General features: G+C 43.4%; 1 protein-coding gene across 1 annotated transcript in view; it reads left to right on the forward strand.

Annotated features, from left to right (window-relative positions):
* Positions 1–1378: 1378 nt before the first annotated feature.
* The window catches only part of col27a1a (collagen, type XXVII, alpha 1a), a gene marked incomplete at its 5' end in the record, with an annotated part of 60131 nt that continues 41682 nt past the window's right edge, over positions 1379–19827 (forward strand). Inside the window, 4 exons of the mRNA XM_079178628.1 lie at positions 1379–1431; positions 5981–6051; positions 10328–11847; positions 15426–15479. Coding sequence (XP_079034754.1) covers positions 1379–1431; positions 5981–6051; positions 10328–11847; positions 15426–15479 — 1698 coding nt within the window. The remainder of the gene's footprint in view (positions 1432–5980; positions 6052–10327; positions 11848–15425; positions 15480–19827) is intronic.

Below are 19827 nucleotides of genomic sequence, written 5' to 3' on the forward strand. Positions count from 1 at the left end.
GGTGGCACCCAGTGCTGAAACACAAGGGACGGAGTGTGTGAAGGAGACTGTAAAGAGGATGTTAATGACTTGTGTCCATTAGCACCCGCCCCTGAGGCTGGCTTACCAGCGGCCTTAGGCTGAAATGCAGAGAGATCGCCCTAGCTGACACACGCAGTCAGCTCCGCCCTCACAGAGTGTCAATCAAGGTGACCTTTCAGTGCTTAAGGCCTCTGACCAGTCTGCTCAAAGAGTGAGCGCTAATGGACCCAAGTCACTAACATCGTTATTCTGTAGCCTCCTCAGCTAGTTGTTTGTCCGCTGGTGTTGCCGTGTGCAGCATTCACGTGAACAAGCAGCCTGCTGTGATATCAATTCAGAGAGTGTTTGGCCAAGGTCACTCAGATTTTGTGAGTTTAGGGCGATAAGATCCTCCTATCAGGAACCACCCACTTATCCACTTCAATTTTATTCAATTACGATAAAAACAGAATTACTACAAATTATGAGTCCTTTTTTTAGAAAGGAGTTGATGGGCTGAGGCCCAAGCAGGTGTGGTTTTCTCAGAAGTACCTAAAATGTGTTTTTGGTGCTCACAGCAAAAATGACCATTAAGAAAATCACCTTCCTCTGAGAGGTTTTCATCTGAACCGCTCGAAATTAATAAAGTTCTCCATTGATGTTAAGTCTCACACCCCATCTCTCCCTCAAAGAAGAGGCTCGAATGACTCAAAGCCATCATAGATGATCTATAATCACTCAAATTGTTCCACACACTGAGGGATAATCCGGTGGATACTTGAAGGAGAGTCTCTGGAGGAGCTGTAGGCGTTCCTGTTTTGGCAGTGTCAGTGTGTGGGGCGCTGCCCACGGTGTGTCACCGTGGTTCATTCATGTGGTTTACCGGTGCATGGGGCTCTGGGTAACATCCATATGGCCACCCCCCCTGGAGGAGGGAGGCGTGTAGTTGCACGATGCAACCGCTGGGCTTGTAACTTGACACCTGGCCGCGCGGTGCGTTTTGCCGTCGTTTTACCCACAGAAAGCCTATTTAAAAAGGAAAGGGATGAGTCCAATGCTCCTGACTCCGTAACCCCCCTCCAAAAGAACCCAGCTTTCTCGCCGGCTGCGCGTCCCTCAATCTGGATCGGCATAAATGAATGAAACACAGGGGAATATCGACAGACAATCGCACAGGAAAACTCTCTGTCAAACCAGCCTGCCAGAAGGAATTTATGTCGGGCTTGACAGGCAAATCAACATGAGTTTTTTCCTCTGGAACTTCATCCCAAGCTTGTCAAATGTGTAAAACGGCGACCGGTGTCTTCTGCCCCCCTTGCAAAGGACTCACGCTGTGATTAACGGTCAGGTTTTTGACTGCCAGGACAAATGAATACAAATGAATTTAGGCACCCGAAGGAGAGATTGCAGAACCTCTCATCTAGACACAAAGTGAGTACCTTTTCATGTATTAGACTGTGTCTGTATGCTTTGATGAGAGGCTGTTGGAAAGAGCTGAGGTGAGGCGGATCACTGGCGGGGACTGAGTTACAATTTAAGGAGCTGCATGCCCCCATGTGCGTTACCTGTGATGTGCCGGCTGGCTGTGGTCCAGCTCACCATGTAGCAGCGGTGTCCACTGGGGACTACTGAGGCTCTGTATGGGGTCGGTTGGGACCATAGCTGTCATTTGTCATTTGTTTAACATTTACCATAACTTTGCCCAAACGAGTCAATTTGTCCAAAATGTTTTTTTTCCAATGAAATGGACAAAATAGACTAATCATAATCACCAAGTTTTAAAAAGTTGTAATACCTTTTTTTATGTTTGTACTGTTGTGCAAGACAGATTGTGATTGCTCAAAAATATATGGTTCATTCAAGTGTTTGAATGTTTTGTTTGGCGAATACACAACGAGAGCGTGCAGGAACTTTGCCATGTAGTGTTTACTAAACTGACTCATCTGAGCAAGCAAAACACGCAATTATTCAGACCCATAAAGTTTCATGAGAAGTTTATCAGCATCCTCTGAAGCGTTTGTGAGATGCTTTCCATGTTTTCCCTTTTACGCATGCAGAGTCCACGGCCACATTTACGCAGGGGAACCTTTTTGAGGTGGACGACGTGTCTCACTTTAAACTAAATACGTTTACTGCCAAAACTGTGACATGAACTTTTGCAACACTTTTCCAGACATAATCCACTTATCAATATATTTAAAGGAACATCTGCAACTGACATGCGTTTTACTGTGAAGCTCAGTGGAACTTTTACTACTCAGTGACATAAAATGCAGATGTTATATGCATGTGGTTACAGCATAGATTTGAACAGACATTCTATTGTAATATACTGACGGAAATATTGGGTTGTGGCTATTTTAGGGAAGTACATGCAGCAGCCAGCTGTTGCACAATTTAAAAAAGAAGTAATTCGTCCATTGATAAATCATTCATTCATTTAAACATGCATGCGTCGTTCTGGTCTTAGATCGATATTTGGTTGTATTGCGCAGTGAACATCTGGATTAGGTGGTGAGAGAGTGGGGGATGCATTCAGTCATGTAGAGGAGGAAAGTCCGGAGATCTCACTCACTGTCCACAAGTTAAAGCAAGCTGGCCAAATGGTATCAGCTGTAGCCTATCTATCGCACCTGGCTGGATGTTTTACAGAAACTATCATTCGTTAAGAAAAATAGAAGGTTCCTATTCTTTAAAAATGTAGCAACCGCCCAACAGTGGTACAACAACATCTGTGGTATAAAATGTGCATGGACCGCGAGCAGAGTGTACCTGCGAGGTGTCAGCTTCATGGAACATCAGACACACACGTGTCCACGTGGTGTCGCCCTTTACGTCCCACTCCTGGCTTTCTGCACCCAAATTAATCTTTCGCAGGGTGTAGGCATATTTTGACATTTTTTAACACTGAAAAAACAACCATAGAGTTTAATATTTTTAAATATGATAAATAGCCACGCGGATATTTTCTGGGTCAGAACCTCTTGCTCTAACTTGAGTGATAAGGTTCATATCCAAGTAGAGCAGGGTATCATACAATGTAATGTTTATCTGCGTTAAGTAATTATAATAGTTGGAACTAGACTGATGTAGCTCATTGGATGAGTAGAAATTGGTCAGGAAGCACATCTGTACTATTACTAGACTGCAGAGAGAACAGATAATGGACATTCAAGTACACAACTTGTCTTAAGAGATGTCAGTGACCCTCTCTTCCTCATCAGCCTCTGTTAGTGTCAGCCAGTCTGTAGGAATTTTCCACTGGGTGTGTGTGTGTGTGTGTGTGTGTGTGTGTGTGTGTGTGCTCAGCAGGCAGGAGCACCTTTGGGAAATCCTTTGAGGGAATCATTGAGCAGTCCAAACTGGTTAAAAGAAACGGAAACTATAGTGGCTTCTCAGTGTGTGTTTTTTTCCTCAACCTTTGACTGGTCACTGGCCTACAGACAAGCTGCTATTTGAGTGTGTGGGGAGGGGGGGTGTTTGGGGGTCGGGGGGTTAGAATGAGAGTTTATACATGGGCAATGTAGGTTTAGGAAAAGAGATAAAGACAATGAAGCATTGAGAGAAAATTGGCTTTGAGGAAATGACAGTTTTCATCTGACGATTGCTGCTGCAGATTGTACAATGTGGCACCAGATATCTAGAGGAGTGAATTTCTTTGCCACTCAGGCACATTTTGCAAACATTGTAACCAACATCCAGATACTCTGACTCACTGTCTCCAGCAGTGTGTTGCTCAGTCACACTCCTTTGTGTCCATATTTTTCATTAGACGACTAGACTTCTTAATAGCGAATGACGTGTGTGCTACTCACACTTAAGATAAGAAGATCACTGAGTAGTGAAGGATGTTACCAGCAATACAGAGCAGCGTTCTTCTCCCCTCTCTCTTTTCAATGCGAGTTCAGTGGCTCACAGCAATATAGGTTATACAGTCTGCTTTAATGGAGGACATAGGAGGAGTTATTGTTCATCTTGGCCTGTATTTTGTCCACTCAGCTTAGCTGAGAATTCCCTTGGGGAGTCCTGTCAGAGCTCACTGTTGCAGTATGAAAACCACACCAGACTGGGTCAGTGTACAGATGCCAGCCACGCACAAATCCACCTCAGTGCAACCTCCTTCACATGCGCCACGGAAGAAAAGTCCCAACCCGTCCCGTACACAGATCTAAACAAGCTACCGAGAACTTTAAAAATTAAAAGCCAACGAAAACAGCGCCGTTTCCCAGGAAACATGGTCCAGTTTGCACAGATGTAAACAGCCCAGGGGACACAAGCAGAGTCGTTTCTGCTGCAGTAAAAAATAATCGCAGCATTCATGACTCATTTTCAGTAAGCGGATCTCTCCTCAGCTGATAAGACACTGAATGAGACTGTAACCAGCTGCGAGTCTGGGAGAGAAACACTCACTCTTACACACTCACACTCACACACACACACACACACACACACACACACACGCACTAAGCATCCTGAGTAACCACAGCCAGCTGTGTGTGGGGTTGATTGTGGCGAAGCTGTATTAGTAACAAGGAGCTGAGAGACAGGCAGACATAGACACCGTCACACACAAACACTTGGATTTGTACACACACCCTGATTATAATCATTGAGACCAGTGGAGGAAGCAGCCACTGGTTAGTGCGGAAGTTGTTTGCAGAAATATTTCTCAGGAGATCTTATCCTGGGATGTTGCAGGTAAATAAGTTTACGCAACAGTTACCGTCTTTCGCACATTTTATGTATTTGGAGCCCACAAACCCGACTGCCTGCTCTACTCCGGCCCACCAGCTACAGCTGCTATATACATTTCCTCCTCCGATGTGTGTGTGTGTGTGTGTGTGACCGTGTGTGTCTGGATGACCTCCAGTGGTAAACAGTGGCTCCCCTGCCTGTCACCAGATCTCAGTCCCCCGCTGAGCCCTCAGTCCATTTTCCAATCAGTCTCCTCACCTGGAAGCGGTGAGGGTGTTGAGAGAGGCCGCTTTGTTATTCAGTGTGTGTGTTGATGGAGAAGTCTACTACAGTATTTCTGTCTTTCAAACAACATGTGTGTGTGTGTGTGTGTGTGTGTGTGTGTGTGTGTGTGTGTGTGTGTGTGTGTGTGTGTGTGTGTGTGTGTGTGTGTGTGTGTGTGTGTGTGTGTGTGTTTGTGTGTGTGTGTGTTTTGGAAGTTGTAAGTGCTTTTGCAGAAAACTTCACATGGTATCCGTAGCTCGGGGGTTTGTTTGACTTTGTGTTTTGGTGTGATCTAAGAACAATGATTACAGAGTATTATACTATACTCTAATATATTCTATTCTTTCACAATACTGGAGTCTCGTATTCTTACTCTACTTCATAATTGTGTGGTCCATTGAGACTCAAGCAATGTATTTCCTAATGACGGCTAAATGCAAGCGAATCCGATATAAAGGCGACCTTTATAAAGGGATTAATACTACTGGTTTTATTGATTGTTAAGACATCATTCACTAATGCTTTGTAGATCTGTTGCAAGCATTAATAAGGACAATTTGCCTTAGACTTGCTGGACGTTGTCCCCACCTGGACTAAAATCCATCTCAACAACTTTATTTACACTTACAACTGCAGACTCGATGATTAAAACTTGTCATTAATGACTTATTAACATCCGTACCTACATAATATATGAGTTATTAGAGTGTGAGAAAGCCAGGAACCTTTATTAATAGATTACCAGAATACATAACTGTATATTTACCAAATAGAAAAGATAAACACCAACACCAGCCAATAGGATATCTTTAACAATCTTGCAACCCAAATTTCTTTATGGCTTTGATAATGAAGCATTTGTAATGGTTTGATTTGTTGAAGCTAATAAACAGCTTTTTAAAGGGTTCCTTAATTGAAATTGACACTCAATTACTTTAAGAGTTAAACAATTGTATAATTGAATAATTCAATGATGTGTGACTGCTGCCTCTTGCTAACGTCCTCTCTTCTCTTCCCCTAGGAGAGCCCTATTGCTCTGTACCGTATTATATTGTACTTGTTACCTGGGACTTACACAAGTACACTCTGAAGGTAAGACGCGACTTAAGGTCACTTCCACTTCTCTTATTTCAGTCACTTCTCTTAATCACTTCTTTCTTCTTCACTGAAAATGTACCAGTGGAAAAAAACTGTAAACTTTATTTGAGCACTTGGGGGGGGGGGGGGGATTTATTCTTTGCATATTTGGTCATTGCCCAAGCACGTAAACACATTGCTATGAGAATTGGGCCAACGGTTGCCATGACGACAGGTGTTGAGTAAGCTGAGTGAGCAAGGGAGTGATCAGATCATAAATTTAAAGCTGAACATTACAGAGAAATGTTCTTGACCGAGTGCCTAAGTGTCTGAACTTTGATTTACAGCATTCAGGAGACGGCACGTGAAGGAGGTCGTTTTCTAGACACAAAATAACCTCTATGTTCTACAGTAACAACGTATCAAATGACAATGTGTCAGGCTGGAAGGAGTTACTCGTAGTGGTAACCCACAGCTTCTCCTGCTTTACGAAGCTTTATAGCAGGTTTCAGCTCATTGATTACCTCCCTAGCGTCACAGTTTTGGTTCACTCTCACCGTTCTCATAGCATCGTTTTCAACCGCAGCCAGCAGCTGTTTTCCCTGGAAAGCTCTAAAAAGCCATTGTAGAGTATACCTGCCCAGCACCAAACAGCAGACAGACACATGTAGCGACTAGCTGGTGAACATAGTGGAGCATTTAGCAGCTCGAGAGCCAAATATTTCCTTCTGGAGTTTGTGGAGCACAAACAGACCTGAAAAAGCATGAATATTGGACTTCCATCAGCCAGGTGGTCAGAAACGCAACACTAAATGAATGATAATGCTGCTCTATAAATTCTGGATGTTTAAATAACCAACTGTGTGCTAACAAGTTTGCCATATCAAGTTAAAATGTGACGATGTATTTAGCTGTTTTTTATGTGATTGTGCAAGTAGAAATTCAGATTCAGATTGTGATCCCTTGAGCTTCATTTTGTACCAAATGAACGGTTTCCCCAGAAGAAAAGTTATAGATACAGTTCAGTGAATCGGCCCCTTCTCTACTCCAATTATCATGATTGAGACCAACAGGGAGTTCAATAGGCTTGACACGCAGCCACTGAAAACTGATGACCGACAAAACCAAATGTCATCTCGGTTCATTGCAACAAGGCTGAAACCTTTTTTTCCCCAATTCAAGGTCATAGCTCTCTAATAAAAGCCTCGTAAAAGCTTACATCTGTTCTTTTCTAACCAGGGACCTTTGTTGCATGTAGCTCTACTGTCACCACCAGATAAAAGCGAAATGCCAAAAAGTATCTTCAGAAGAACAACGGAAAGAAACTATATTTCACCATAGTTTTGTCTCTAATTCAATAACATAAATCACAAATAATGATTCAAAATAGTGAGAATTATTGCGATGTATTGCTGTGGGGATTATTTTTCCACTCAGATATAAATGGCTCATATAGGCCAGTCAGCCAAAGAGAGATCTTTTGAGTGTGTTCGAATGAATCAGTGACTTCATCCTCTTCAAGGGATAACATTACAGACTGAAGAGCCTTGGACTTTCTCTCTGTCCTACTCGAGTGACTTGGCACAGAGCAAGGCTATGAACTCCAGCCATGTGTTGAACACAAGTCTGTCTGTGTCAGTCTGTCTGTCTGTGTGTGTGTTCACATACATTCAGTACTCTGTATATCTAAAACCACATGGTTGATGCATGCCCCAGTAATAGTAGTGGTATTTGAGTAAAAGGGTTTGGAGACAGGAGTCTACGTACAGAAGAGATGCATGTAATGCACTCTTCTGCCTCACTGCCAAGTCCTGATGTCCTTTACTGCAGGAGAGACCACACAGAGAGAAGAATTCACTGTGTGGATGGGTATACACTATATCCCATGTAGGGCTTGTTTTTTCTGGCTATTTTATAAAGCCCTAATGTTTTGAGGCAAGGAAAATCTTACAGCCCTATACAGAGCATGGAAAGCACATAAAGAACTTTCGACGGTATAGGAGAGGCCAGTCTACATTTGCCTCTCTTTGCACTGTGCAAAAAATAAAAATGATGTGAGTGCAATATTCTATGAAATCAGATTAGAATGTGTTAAAACCTGGTATGCATCAGTAGCACTTAATAATTCCAGGACTAGACGGATTAGTTTACGTTTTTGTTTGACATGGTGCATGTGAGAACTCAGCCGCTTCCTCCCTCCGGTCTAATTCCTTGATCACTACCACCACTACCAGGGATCACATTCCCGCTCTTCACTCTCTTTTTTTAAACTTTCCGTGCAATTATATAAAGTCTGAGCCCCCCGTCAGCCTTCTAATGAAGCAAGCCTTGTATTATAGAAGGACAAGCATCTCATTGAAGTCCTTTCTCTCCATGGCTTACCAGTACAGCAACTGTTAGGACATCCCATCGGTCTTTCCCCTCATCTTTCCCTCTCTCTGTCAAGTCATCAACATTGCGTGCCCACGTTTCTATCTTTTCACAAGCAGGGCTTCTATACACATGTCCCCATTAGGCAAGGCCCAGTGACCACAGGTCATACTCAGCCCAGAGACAATAAAGATGTTGAGGGGCCTGGGTCTGAGATCACAGGTCATTATAGAGAATGAGCGCCGGGGACCCCTGAGACTGAAATGCTGAATAGAGAGTCAAAGTTGGCGGAAAGGCTGGAAACTGTATTCTGCCTCCAGGCAGGGAGAGATGCTGTACTCACTTGTGGTTACTGTGGTCATGTTCTGAATTTCCAAACTGGCTCTATTGATGAGAAAGACAGAGAGGAGCAGGGAAGAGGGGAGGTTTTCTGATGATGCCGGTGTCCTTTGGCTCATTCATCCCCTATAGCCTTAAAACAAAGAGGCCATGCCTTCATATCAGCGAGGCAAACGGCACATATACTTTAACATACACAGCAATTACTCAGATGTGCTAATTGGTGTTGGGCTTTGTGCCTCAAAATTCACAAACACGTATTGTTAGCTCTATACAGTATCCAACAGTCCCTCTTTCCTCAGAAGGGGAGCGTGTTGGCCAGATGGTTACTAGGAAATGATTAGGTCCTTTACCCTGATTGTGCGTTCCTGTTACTGGCTGATTTGGCCTTGACTGAGCTCCCGCAATTACAATTATAAAGAGCTTTTTTTTCTTCATCAGTAGAAAAAAAAATCACAAGGTGCATCAGAAGCTGGCCATTATTCTTGTTGAAGTTGCTATTGCTTTACTTCGCGTGTTTCAAGTTTATTTTCTGCTCGATGTAAAATATTTAAAGTGTACAGAACATTCATTTACCATTCTCAAAACCTGACAGCATGGCCCTTTCTAGAACAAAAATTCAACGACTAAAGACAGGAAGGCAAAATTAGTTAGAGATCATACATTTGTAACCACAATGCTTTGGCTTGGAGCTTCAAGTGACTTTTTGTTTCCCTTTGGAGCTGTTAGAATATGGCCACATTATTCTTACATTTTGGGGTGAGCAGCTCCTTTAAGAATTTGCCGCCCTCAATAGCAATAAACATGAAATATTTTGAGGCCATCTGTTGTGGTCTTGCTTAAAGCAGTTTTATGCTTGACCAGAGTCACGTGGTCAAACGATGACACTACTTGCCATATTGGAGAGAAGCGTGAGGCTGAAAACCGCTGACATTTGAAACAAAGGCCACCACAGCATCTCTTTGCAACTATCCAGTCTCTTCATACTCCCCTATCATCAGCCTAGTTTTATGTCCTTGTGGACCTATACATAGTCATTTGTTCTGGCCTTAAGTCGCACTGGACAGCCTACAAAAGCAGTTCGGTCACCTCAAAACCCAGGGAGTTTATTATTCTTTGTATTTATTTTTATTTAGCTTCAATCATCTTTTTTTCTCCATCTCTTCACCCTGCAGTGTTTGAGCTCCGTTACTTTATGAACTGCTGTTCTGAGTTGGCTGAAACTCAGAACATGATGTATAGCTATGATGCTGCCATGCCTGTCATGTGTGACAGCAAAAAGAAAATTGATTGGTTTTATTTTGTTAATGGGAAGGTATTGGAAACTTGGTGAGCCAGTGTAGTCAATCCAACCATTACCACTAACACAGCTAAAATATTTTGCTGATCCTCACTTGTTTCTCACAACGCCTCCAGAATGTCCTATTAATATCTTTAAGATGTTTAACAGTTTCCCTCAGCATGTACTAAAAGAAAGCACATAATAATAGTTTTCATGTTCTTACTGTACTGATGTGTAACCTTCATAAACAAACTTGCCATGATAATTTACACCTCTAACGCCATTCTCCCTTTCATGCAGATGTGGACATCCTCCAAAAGTTGGGGCTCAAGGGAGAGAAACCGTCGCGCTCGGTGCCAGCAGGGGTCATTCCATTCCGATCGGGAATCATCCTCAACCAGCGGGCGCACATTGAAACCCCATTGCGCTCAGTCTTCCCAGCGGCCGTCTGGCCCAACCTGGCACTGGTCCTGAGTGTGCGCTCACACCGTGTCAGCAGTGCTTTCCTCTTCACCCTGCTCTCAGGCCGAAAGAAGCTCCTTCTCGGTCTGCAGCTTACACCAGGCCATCTGGTACTGCACACAGGACCAAACACCTCGGTGGCACTGCCCTATGAGCCCCATGATGGTCAGTGGCACCAACTGGCGGTGGGAATTAATGGTAAGAGAGTGACTCTTTATGCCTCCTGCGGAGAGCAGAGTGTTCATGCAGACTTTGGGTGGGATAGTGAGGAAGGACTGGCTCCAGAGCTCCAGGGCTCCTTCTTGTTGGGGAGGACAAGCCAGCAGCAGGCCTCAGCACACTTTGAAGGAGCCATCTGCCAATTTGACCTGGTCCCTTCTGCACAGGCAGCTCACAACTACTGCAGGTACATTAAGAAACAGTGCAGGGAAGCTGACACATACAGGCCTAACCTTCCTCCCTTGTTGCCTATCCTACCACGAGAAGCAAACATCACAGCTACCGCTGCTACCCCTAAACGTGGTGGCTCGGAAACGCCCAAGAAGACCACGGGGCAGAGCCTTGCCAGGAGTGTCGCCGCTGCTGCCTCGGCTGTCAGATATGTGGCCCCCACCCAAACAATAAAGCCCAGCCCTGGGACCATTCCTACACCCTTTCTGGTAACCTCGATGCCCGTCACAGTCCAGCTTGGTCCAGCAGCCTCCCCGCCTCCCAAGGCCAGGACTCAGACTGTCACAGCACCACTCAGGACAAGAGTACCCCCAACTAAACCACCAAACCCAAGACCCACCACCTCTAAAGCTTCAAATCATAAACCCTCCAAACCCACTCCCCCAAAGCCCACTCCTCATAACAGCTCCAAAAAGGCAACTGCAGGAACAGACAACAAGAAGAACCCTACTATTCCAGCCACTACAAGCACCAAACCCTCCAAGACAAAGCCTGACTCTGCCTTATCAGAACAAGGTGCACTCCCAAAGAAACCACAACCCACCACAGCCAAGAAAACATCCCCCAAGCCTAAAGTTACGCCATCCAAAGCCACTCCGTCCAAACCCAAAACCAATTCTGTTAAAGTTGTCCCTTCCAAACCAACGATATCTAAAGTCAACCCTTCAAAATCAACAATCTCCAAAACTGCAACTGCTAAAACCTCCAAGCCAGTCACCAAGCAGGTCATCAAACCAACAAAGCAAGCCAAAGCCACCAAGGCTACAGTCACCCCACGACCATCCAGATCTTCTTACAACCCTGTAACACCACCTGCTACTGATGGCTTCCTGAGCTGGGAGGTGCCACCTACTCAGTTCTCCCTGCTGGCTGGACCTATAGGACAGAAAGGAGATGCAGGCCCACCGGTAAGCACCTCTGGTCTGTGCCACAATAAAAGGCAAATTAAGTAAATTTACAACAGATGCATACATGTGCTTAAGCACTCTACTTTACTTTGATCGAGGGCTAGCTAACGCTACATGCTTTAAGAATGCATATGTGCCTGGTGGACTGGTGGAGAGCACAGAAATGTAGCAATAAAAAGGGGCCCAGGCTACGTATGACTTTAGAAGAAAACCAGAATATACAGTTAAAGAGCATCATAAAATTGTTTCTGAAGCTGACAAGGTGCCAGTGTAGCACAGCTAAGATTGACGCATTATACGCTTTTTGGCTGAGGTCATTAGCCTGGCTGTAGCACTAAAGGTTCTGGAAATTCAAGGTAAAAATTGATGGTTTATGTTAGTAAAGGAGGTGCTAGTGCTCTGGGGCTGGAAATAAGTGAGCAAAGAGATATGTAGGTTAATGTCCTTTCCCACAAAAGTTAGGAATCTCACCTTTTCCTCCCTCTGTGCACTGAACCCTCCAGGCTGGGTGTGACGTGTCAGGTCTGACGCCTTGCCGTCTCTGCACCAGATTCCTCTGTCATAGAGGGCTAGTGGAGGTCTCATGGCCCTCTTTCAAAGCTAGGTCAAGGGTCAAAGCAGTCGGTAAACACCCTCATTCATCTTCCCAATTCAGCACTAAAGTAGGCCAAGTCTGTATCCCAAGGAGCGGGAACACTGAGGCAGGAAGGGTCTATTTCCACCTTTTTTCACACCCAGCATCTCAGTTGCATCTTGACTGACCACTTGAGATAGGGTGAGAAAACAGTGGCTGTTTCTTAACAGAAAATGCACACTCACATTTGTGCTTGGCCACAGCGCAGAGAAAATAACTATGTTAACTAAACTAAAGTTGTTAACCAAACACAAATCAACTGTGTTTGGGAGTTTCATCATGTTAAGAGCTTTGCGTAATTGTCTATACAGTTCCTCACCTCCAAATGTGGCCTGAGCAATCAGACCTCAACGTCTCCTCAGCACGCTCTGGGTGTGTTTGTACTTGTTTTAAAGCTTGTGAATGAGTCATTTTAGTGTAAGGTGTGAGCAGGGCTTGTACGTTTGATACATGTGCCTTGCTTAGTCATTGTAGTGGTCTGTAATTTACTGCTGTAGATTGCAGAGGGCGGTGCGTCAAGGGTTGGCTAATTTGCATCTATGCTGATGTCCACACCAAACTTGACTTACATTTAACCAAATTACTGCAATTTAGAAAGCACTGCCTGCAATCCCAATATGATGCGCGTAATCTACCGTAGGAAATATGTTGTAGAAGGATGATTTAGGTAAATTATAAGGTAATTTACTGAAGAATTTACTGTTGAGGCCAAAAAACATTTGTCATTTTATACCAAATATATGGTAAATGACACCAATCTGAGACTGCGCCTTGATGTTTATCCATCACAAATTGTCCACCAGCTATGGCTCAGGAGTATTTACAATCTGTATAAATGTTCTGGCTTTACGTAGAAATGTGTATGTTTTGTCTGGGCTCTGATTTAAATGCGGTAATTTGACGGGATCATACATTCAGACTCACACTTTTCTGAGAATATTGCAGGGTTTAAACCGGTGCTTCATGTCAAAGTGAGTGTGTATTTGTATGCGTATGTGTAAGTGTGTCTCTATGTTGCCATGTCGTGCCTCGAGAGATCCCAGATGAACCCAGTCAAGCTTCCTTTTCATCTTGTACATACACACACACACACTCACTCTCTTATACATACACACACATTTTGACAAATATATGAAAGTCAGGAGCCAATGAAACATTTTTTATTCACTAAGGTTTCAGCCAACAGCTTTATCATTCATCACTCTTGCTGCTTCACGCATTAATAGTCTCCTCTTCAAAGACACAATATAATCGGGATTTGGACTCTTGTTTCCACCGTGCTGATTTTGCACTCCGGCTTCCAGGAGAAACATCCAATCCAGGCACAGATATGGCAAAGTTCTCCCCAACTGAAGCACTTTTGGCTCCTCTCTGCTGCTTTAAAAAACTGTTCCAATGCACACCTGAATGTGATTTATATGTTCTTGAGTTTGGAGTTTTAATCTGATTAGTTTTTAATTGGAGCTGTACTGGCTGTGAGTTTGAATCTGATTTAAAGCCAAACTCTTATAACTCGGCTTCTGTATTCAGTTAAATTGAACCTTCAAGCTGCCTGAGCACTGAAATGTTGCCACAATTAGAACTTTCAAGCAGTTTACGTTGAAATTATGCCACAAAAAATAAAAGATTATAGTGGAGTTTGCAAATTTGTACTGTGTATTCCAGTAGTTTGGAATTCGAATTGTTAAATGAAAGCCAAACAAGCAAATTTAAGTAATATGTTTTAAACTCTGAAACGATTAATCATACAGAACAGTACATATTTCACATCCAGTTGCCAGGTGGCACGAATCATGTTCCAACTTCCTCACAGCCACAGTCAGCAAGTCTAAACCTCATAACTGAAAACAGGCTTTGCCATCATACTGTGTTTGAAATGTGGTGATTGGAAAATGCGTACTGATGTGGGAATTCCGTGAGACTGTTACCTCTCTGTCTGGAGAGCAGTCAACAAACACGTTCTCCAAGCAAGAACGATATTCTTTGAAGATGGACAGGTGCAAAGAGGAAAAGACAGTAGGAATAAACAAACAAACAAACAAACAAGTGTAAGTAAGGAGGGAGTGGAGGTGTGAAGATGGACAGGTCCTTAGGCCACCAAAGAGCACCACACCTGTAACGTAATGGTGGTGTCAACCATGGAGGTCTTCCTGGAGGCGGTGGTGGTGGGGGGCCAATTATAATCTTCAGAGCGATACACTAGATCGCAGACAGACACGCTATGCGCACAATATATAAATGGCTGATCCCAATGACCTTTAGACTCAGGTTGGCTTTGTTTTGAAGTTGAAGTTGTTTTTGAAGTTTAGCTTTGTCTCTTTAAGTTCAAAGCCTTGTGAAAAACGAGCTGAGGAAGCTGGAGAAAGGGTAAAACGTTCACACTGCACTTTATGGTAGATGCTGCTGCCTTTTTACTAGATCCTCATATCTTTGTTATCTGAGGCATCAAATTTAACAGCGTCGTAAAAATACTGTAATTCATTTACAGTGAAGAAAACTATTTAAAAGTTCCACCTAGAGTGTTTAGTGTACATTTGCATCAGGATCCAGAGCACTACAGGTAGCTCCTCTGTTTTTCCTCACTTCTCCTTTTCCTCTTTTTTGATTAAAAGAAAACGAGTGAGCACAAGGCTGATAAAGCCACACAGGGGCATTGAGTAGCTCAGGAAATGACCTGTTATTTCTAGTGTTTCTACGGTTTCCTGCCACACAGGCTAAGAACTTCCTGATGGATAAGGCTGAACTCTCATCACCTTGAGATGGAATGACTTCAGATGGACAAGGTGTCGTTTTTGACTGCAGCCGCTGTGCAGCCTGCCTGTGGAAACACACTATGGAGTCTAAATGATTTCGATTGAGTATGATAGAAGGGGGGTTGCTTAGGTATTGAATTAGATCATCTGAATACTGTCACTCAATGCACTCTTTCTCTCTCTCTCTTCAGGGACTGCCAGGACCTCCAGGGAAGCTAGGCCTGGCAGGCAAGAAGGGTCCTCGGGTAAGTCTCCTTGGTCGCTCTCAAACACCTCCAACCACATCAAACACACTTCCATTTGTACCCTCTAAAACTGGTTTTATCTGTTTTTCGACCCCAATATTTTTAATTCCTATGGAACCATGTTAATAAGTGTGTCTTTATTTAGGTTTACTGTGGGTATCTCTCTGTGTGCGTGTGTGTTTGTTTGTGTTTTTGCTACTGCTGCTGACGTACATGTTGACGAAAGCTCATACAACAAACATACCTTAAATAAGCCCCATGGCAGAGAGGTGACTCAGGACGACTGACAGACAAGGACAGAGAGGACTGTATCTGTGTGTTCCAGCCTACATGGTAAAGTCCTGGACCATTTTATAAAGTTACAATCATAACCTGCCAAGCCAGGCTCCCACATCAATTTCAAATCCTCCCATCACCCAGCTCACACACACACTCACATACTCACACACAAAGTTTTCCTATGCAGGCAGATTGACCATATTCAGCACGGGGCTGCGAGTGCTGACCTCCCACCCCTAAGCATAAACAGGAAAGCTCCTATAAAGACGGCCTTTGAAAAGGCTGGCTGTGCCACAGGATGCCTAATAAAAGCACTGTAAACAGACAGACAACACATGGCTCCACTGCACTTTCTTCTCCTCACTGAGCTGTTGCAGCAGTCTGCACCAACACTTCATAGGAATCCCATTCTGGACTAATGAAAGGCCTCTTTCTCCGAGGCCGTTGACTAGATAAAGTCTTTATTCGTGGGTCTTCTTGGAGGAATCCTCGTTTACGTCCTCTGTTTCTCTCTGAATAGATTCAGACAGACTTGTTTTTAAGTATGTCGACAACTATTGGACGGATTGCCATGACATTTGGAACAGACACTCAAGCTCCCCTCAGGATGAATTGTAATAACTTTGGTGATTCCTTCAATTTCCCTCTAGTGCCATCATCAGGTCAAAATTTAAATTTTCTCAAACTTTATGACCAAATAGCTACAAAATGAATGACATACCAGTCATCCTCAGCTGTGCTTTGTGTTTAGCACTATTAAGCAAATGTTTGCAAGCTAACACGCTAAACTATGTCGGAGAGGGAACATGTTTAATATTATATCTGCTAAACATCAGCATGTTAGCATTATCATTTTGTGCATGTTAGCATGCTGATGTTAGCATTTAGCTCAAAGCACTGCTGCACTTATGCACAGCCTCACAGAGTTGCTAGCATGCAGGTAGACTCTCTGTCTTGTTTTTTTTAGCTTTTGACTCCTTGTTTTACCATTTGATTTGATAGACAATGACTACAAACAAGCTACTAAGTCAGTCCAGACTATAGAATAATGTAAATGCACTAAATATACTGTCAGATGTATGCTTTATGTCCCTACAATTTTTTTTAAATTATTACTTACTGTTTGAGCCTGAGAATCGTTAAGTCTCTGTGATCCCTCACTACTACAGATGTATAAGGAGGTCTTTGTCTGGCTCTAATTAAAGCTATTTAAGCCCTTGCAGCACTTCCCATTCCGTCTCTAGTAGCAGTTCCACAACATCAGGCCCACTTAGGTGGATTTCTAATGATCCAAATAACATTTACCTGTAATAAGTCTTTTTGGGGGCTTAAACGTCTAAACAGAGAGCTGTGTGAACTTGTTCAAATATTATATAAGTATGACTCTGTGAGTGGAACTATTTCTGAATAAACCCGAGCAGCAGCTTTTCTGAAAATATGCGTAGTATATAACTTGAAGGTCTTAACAAGAATTTGTCTTTCCGTGACTTGAGGTTGGAGCTCGGACAGGTTTTGACTTATGGTTTTGACTCAGACTTGTCCTTAGTAAAGCCTTTCAGCCTGCTGACCTCATTCATCAGCAGTATGTATCACCTCACTTTGATTTACATCCCGGCGGCTTAGACGTGTGCCTTTGTCAACCACAGCAAACCAGCTGTTGAACTGCCTGCGGCATTGTCAGTGGAAGTGGTTGGTTTGCAATGTGCAAACAATGAAAACAAGCCCGTTCAATAAAGAAGCACTTGTAAAGGCCTTTGGTTTTGATGCCACTTTAACAGAGGTCGCTTGCAAACTCGCCGCCAGTGTCTGACTCTGACCTCACAGTCATTTTGTTTAACGCTCACACAAGTACACACCAGCGCTCACACAAGAGTGTATACATGCTACAGCACTAATCCCACGCCTGTGTAGCGCAGACATATGTGGCCGTGTTTATGACCTGCCTATATAAAGAGTGAGACAGATTATGGAGCTTTCCTGTAAACATAAGCATTTATGAAGTTTAATTGCTGCAAACACTGAGCTGCATACTTACGCACTTGCAAACTCACGCTCACAAACACACGTCTCCCCTCTTGGCTACATAAGAGTGTGGTTTTATTTTTGGGAAGAGATTTTCACTTGTTCATCACTGAAATAACTTCAAATCTGAATTGACGCTGCAGGTTGCTTAAAGCTGCAGGCTCAAAGGTGGCGTGGCGTGATTTGATCATAAGCATCATCTCTTTTTATGTAAAAAAATAAATTCCAGTCAAGGTGTTTGCTGAAGAGAGAGCTCTGCCAGATTTATTTTTGAATGACCTTCCGTAGCATTGGATTACCGAAAGTCTGCATGATGACACACAGAGCACCATTGAGCCCACCGAGCACCACCCATGAACCTTCACCTCTGATCCCACACATGTGAGTGTGAGGCGCCGTCGCACAGCAACCACTGTCAGTAAAGAAGCCTTTGCTAGGTGTCCGTGAATAGTCAGGGTGAGCCCTTTGGAGTCTGTTTGTAGGTGTATAATGACGACGGTGTGAGAGGAAACATGCGGGGGATGCATCGCGGCTACACATGTCGGTATCTATCTGAAGAATGGCTTCACGTATTTGTCTGGAGCCCACTGGGTCAAAAGGGTCTTTGTCTGAAGGAAAAGAAAATATGTCGGCCATCTTTCCTCATGCTTCCCCTACAAACCACGAAATCCCCCCAGCTTGCTTCACCTGCAAGTGAAGCTAATTCAGATCCCAGATGGACATTTCATATAGAAACCTGGAAAACTATTAAGAACTAAATTAGTGAAGTAGTCTTCTTAAGGCAGGGCGTTGGGAGACAGATCAGCTTTTTAATGGTCTTTATACTTCCCAAGGTAATGTGTTTGTATGGATCTCTCCCTCTGGAACATTACTATAATAACAGTATAACGAGTCATAGTCCATGCTCCAATTCATTATTTTTGAAACCTCCCTTTAGGCACATTTTTAATACCAGATTTTAACTGTTTGGCATAAAGTCAGCTGTCTAGGTTTCCAACGTAATTTTCAAACTTATCATGGCCATTATGAGCTTATTATTGTAAATGCCTAAATGTTACTTACTATTTTCGTTTTCATACACTCGGGTCACTGCATGCTGTATTTAGCTTTTAAAAATATTGGCTTTTAAAGCAAATAAATGCGTACGTTTGGCTTTTTACCAGCTCAGCTTAATTCATTCGCCTGCTTCTGTTATTGTGACGTTTTACTGTAATTTATATAGCACTGCTCTTTTCACTCAGAGAGGGCAGGGCTGCTAGCGACTTTAACGAACGCTGAAACATTTTCCTCGCTCCTCAGAAGCAAAATTTAAAGTGAGGGTGTGTCTGTGTTGACTGGGCTCTTTAATTAAGAAGACGTCCAGTGGTTTTACATGCTCGTGATCTAATGTTAGTTTATCAGACATTGCCCCTTCGGCTCTCATTTGGCACAACATCATACAGAATCTCTTTTATCTTTAATACGGTGACTGTATATACATTTAAAATGTCTTTTACGAGCCTGTGTTGACAGTCAGACTGTGTTTACAGCATTTCCCATTAGAAGGCCTCCTCTAAAATATTCTGTATGGGAATGTAATCTTTGGAGTGATGTCATACGTTCAGATTTAAGATCCAGTGCATATATACAATAGTTCTTGGCTTTAAGTTGCACATATGGCGTTGGTATAGAATTATGTAGACCCAAGCACAGATGTGTATATACCTCGGAGCTGGCAGCACGCATGTTACCGTAACGCGAAACATTAGGAGCAATCATTTCTTTCGATTTTGACCGTTTTGTCTCAACTTAGAATCGTAATGAATTGCGCTGAGCTTGCAGAATTATTTCCACAGGAGCCACAGTAACGCCCTGCGTCGCTGTTCAGATGTTGGTGGTTTTTCATTTGATAGCCCTCAGCTTGTGTGCGCCCCACCCTGGTCTTCTCTAATTAGACACCTGTTGTGCAAGAGAAGGACACGACATTGGAGGCAAGAGCACAGTACCAAATGTTGGTGCCAGCCCGTGCCTACCAGTGTACTGCCCAAGCTGCGGTAAGCCACAGGGT

Source organism: Pholis gunnellus, assembly GCF_910591455.1.
Source record: "Pholis gunnellus genome assembly, chromosome: 18".
NCBI lineage: Eukaryota > Metazoa > Chordata > Actinopteri > Perciformes > Pholidae > Pholis > Pholis gunnellus.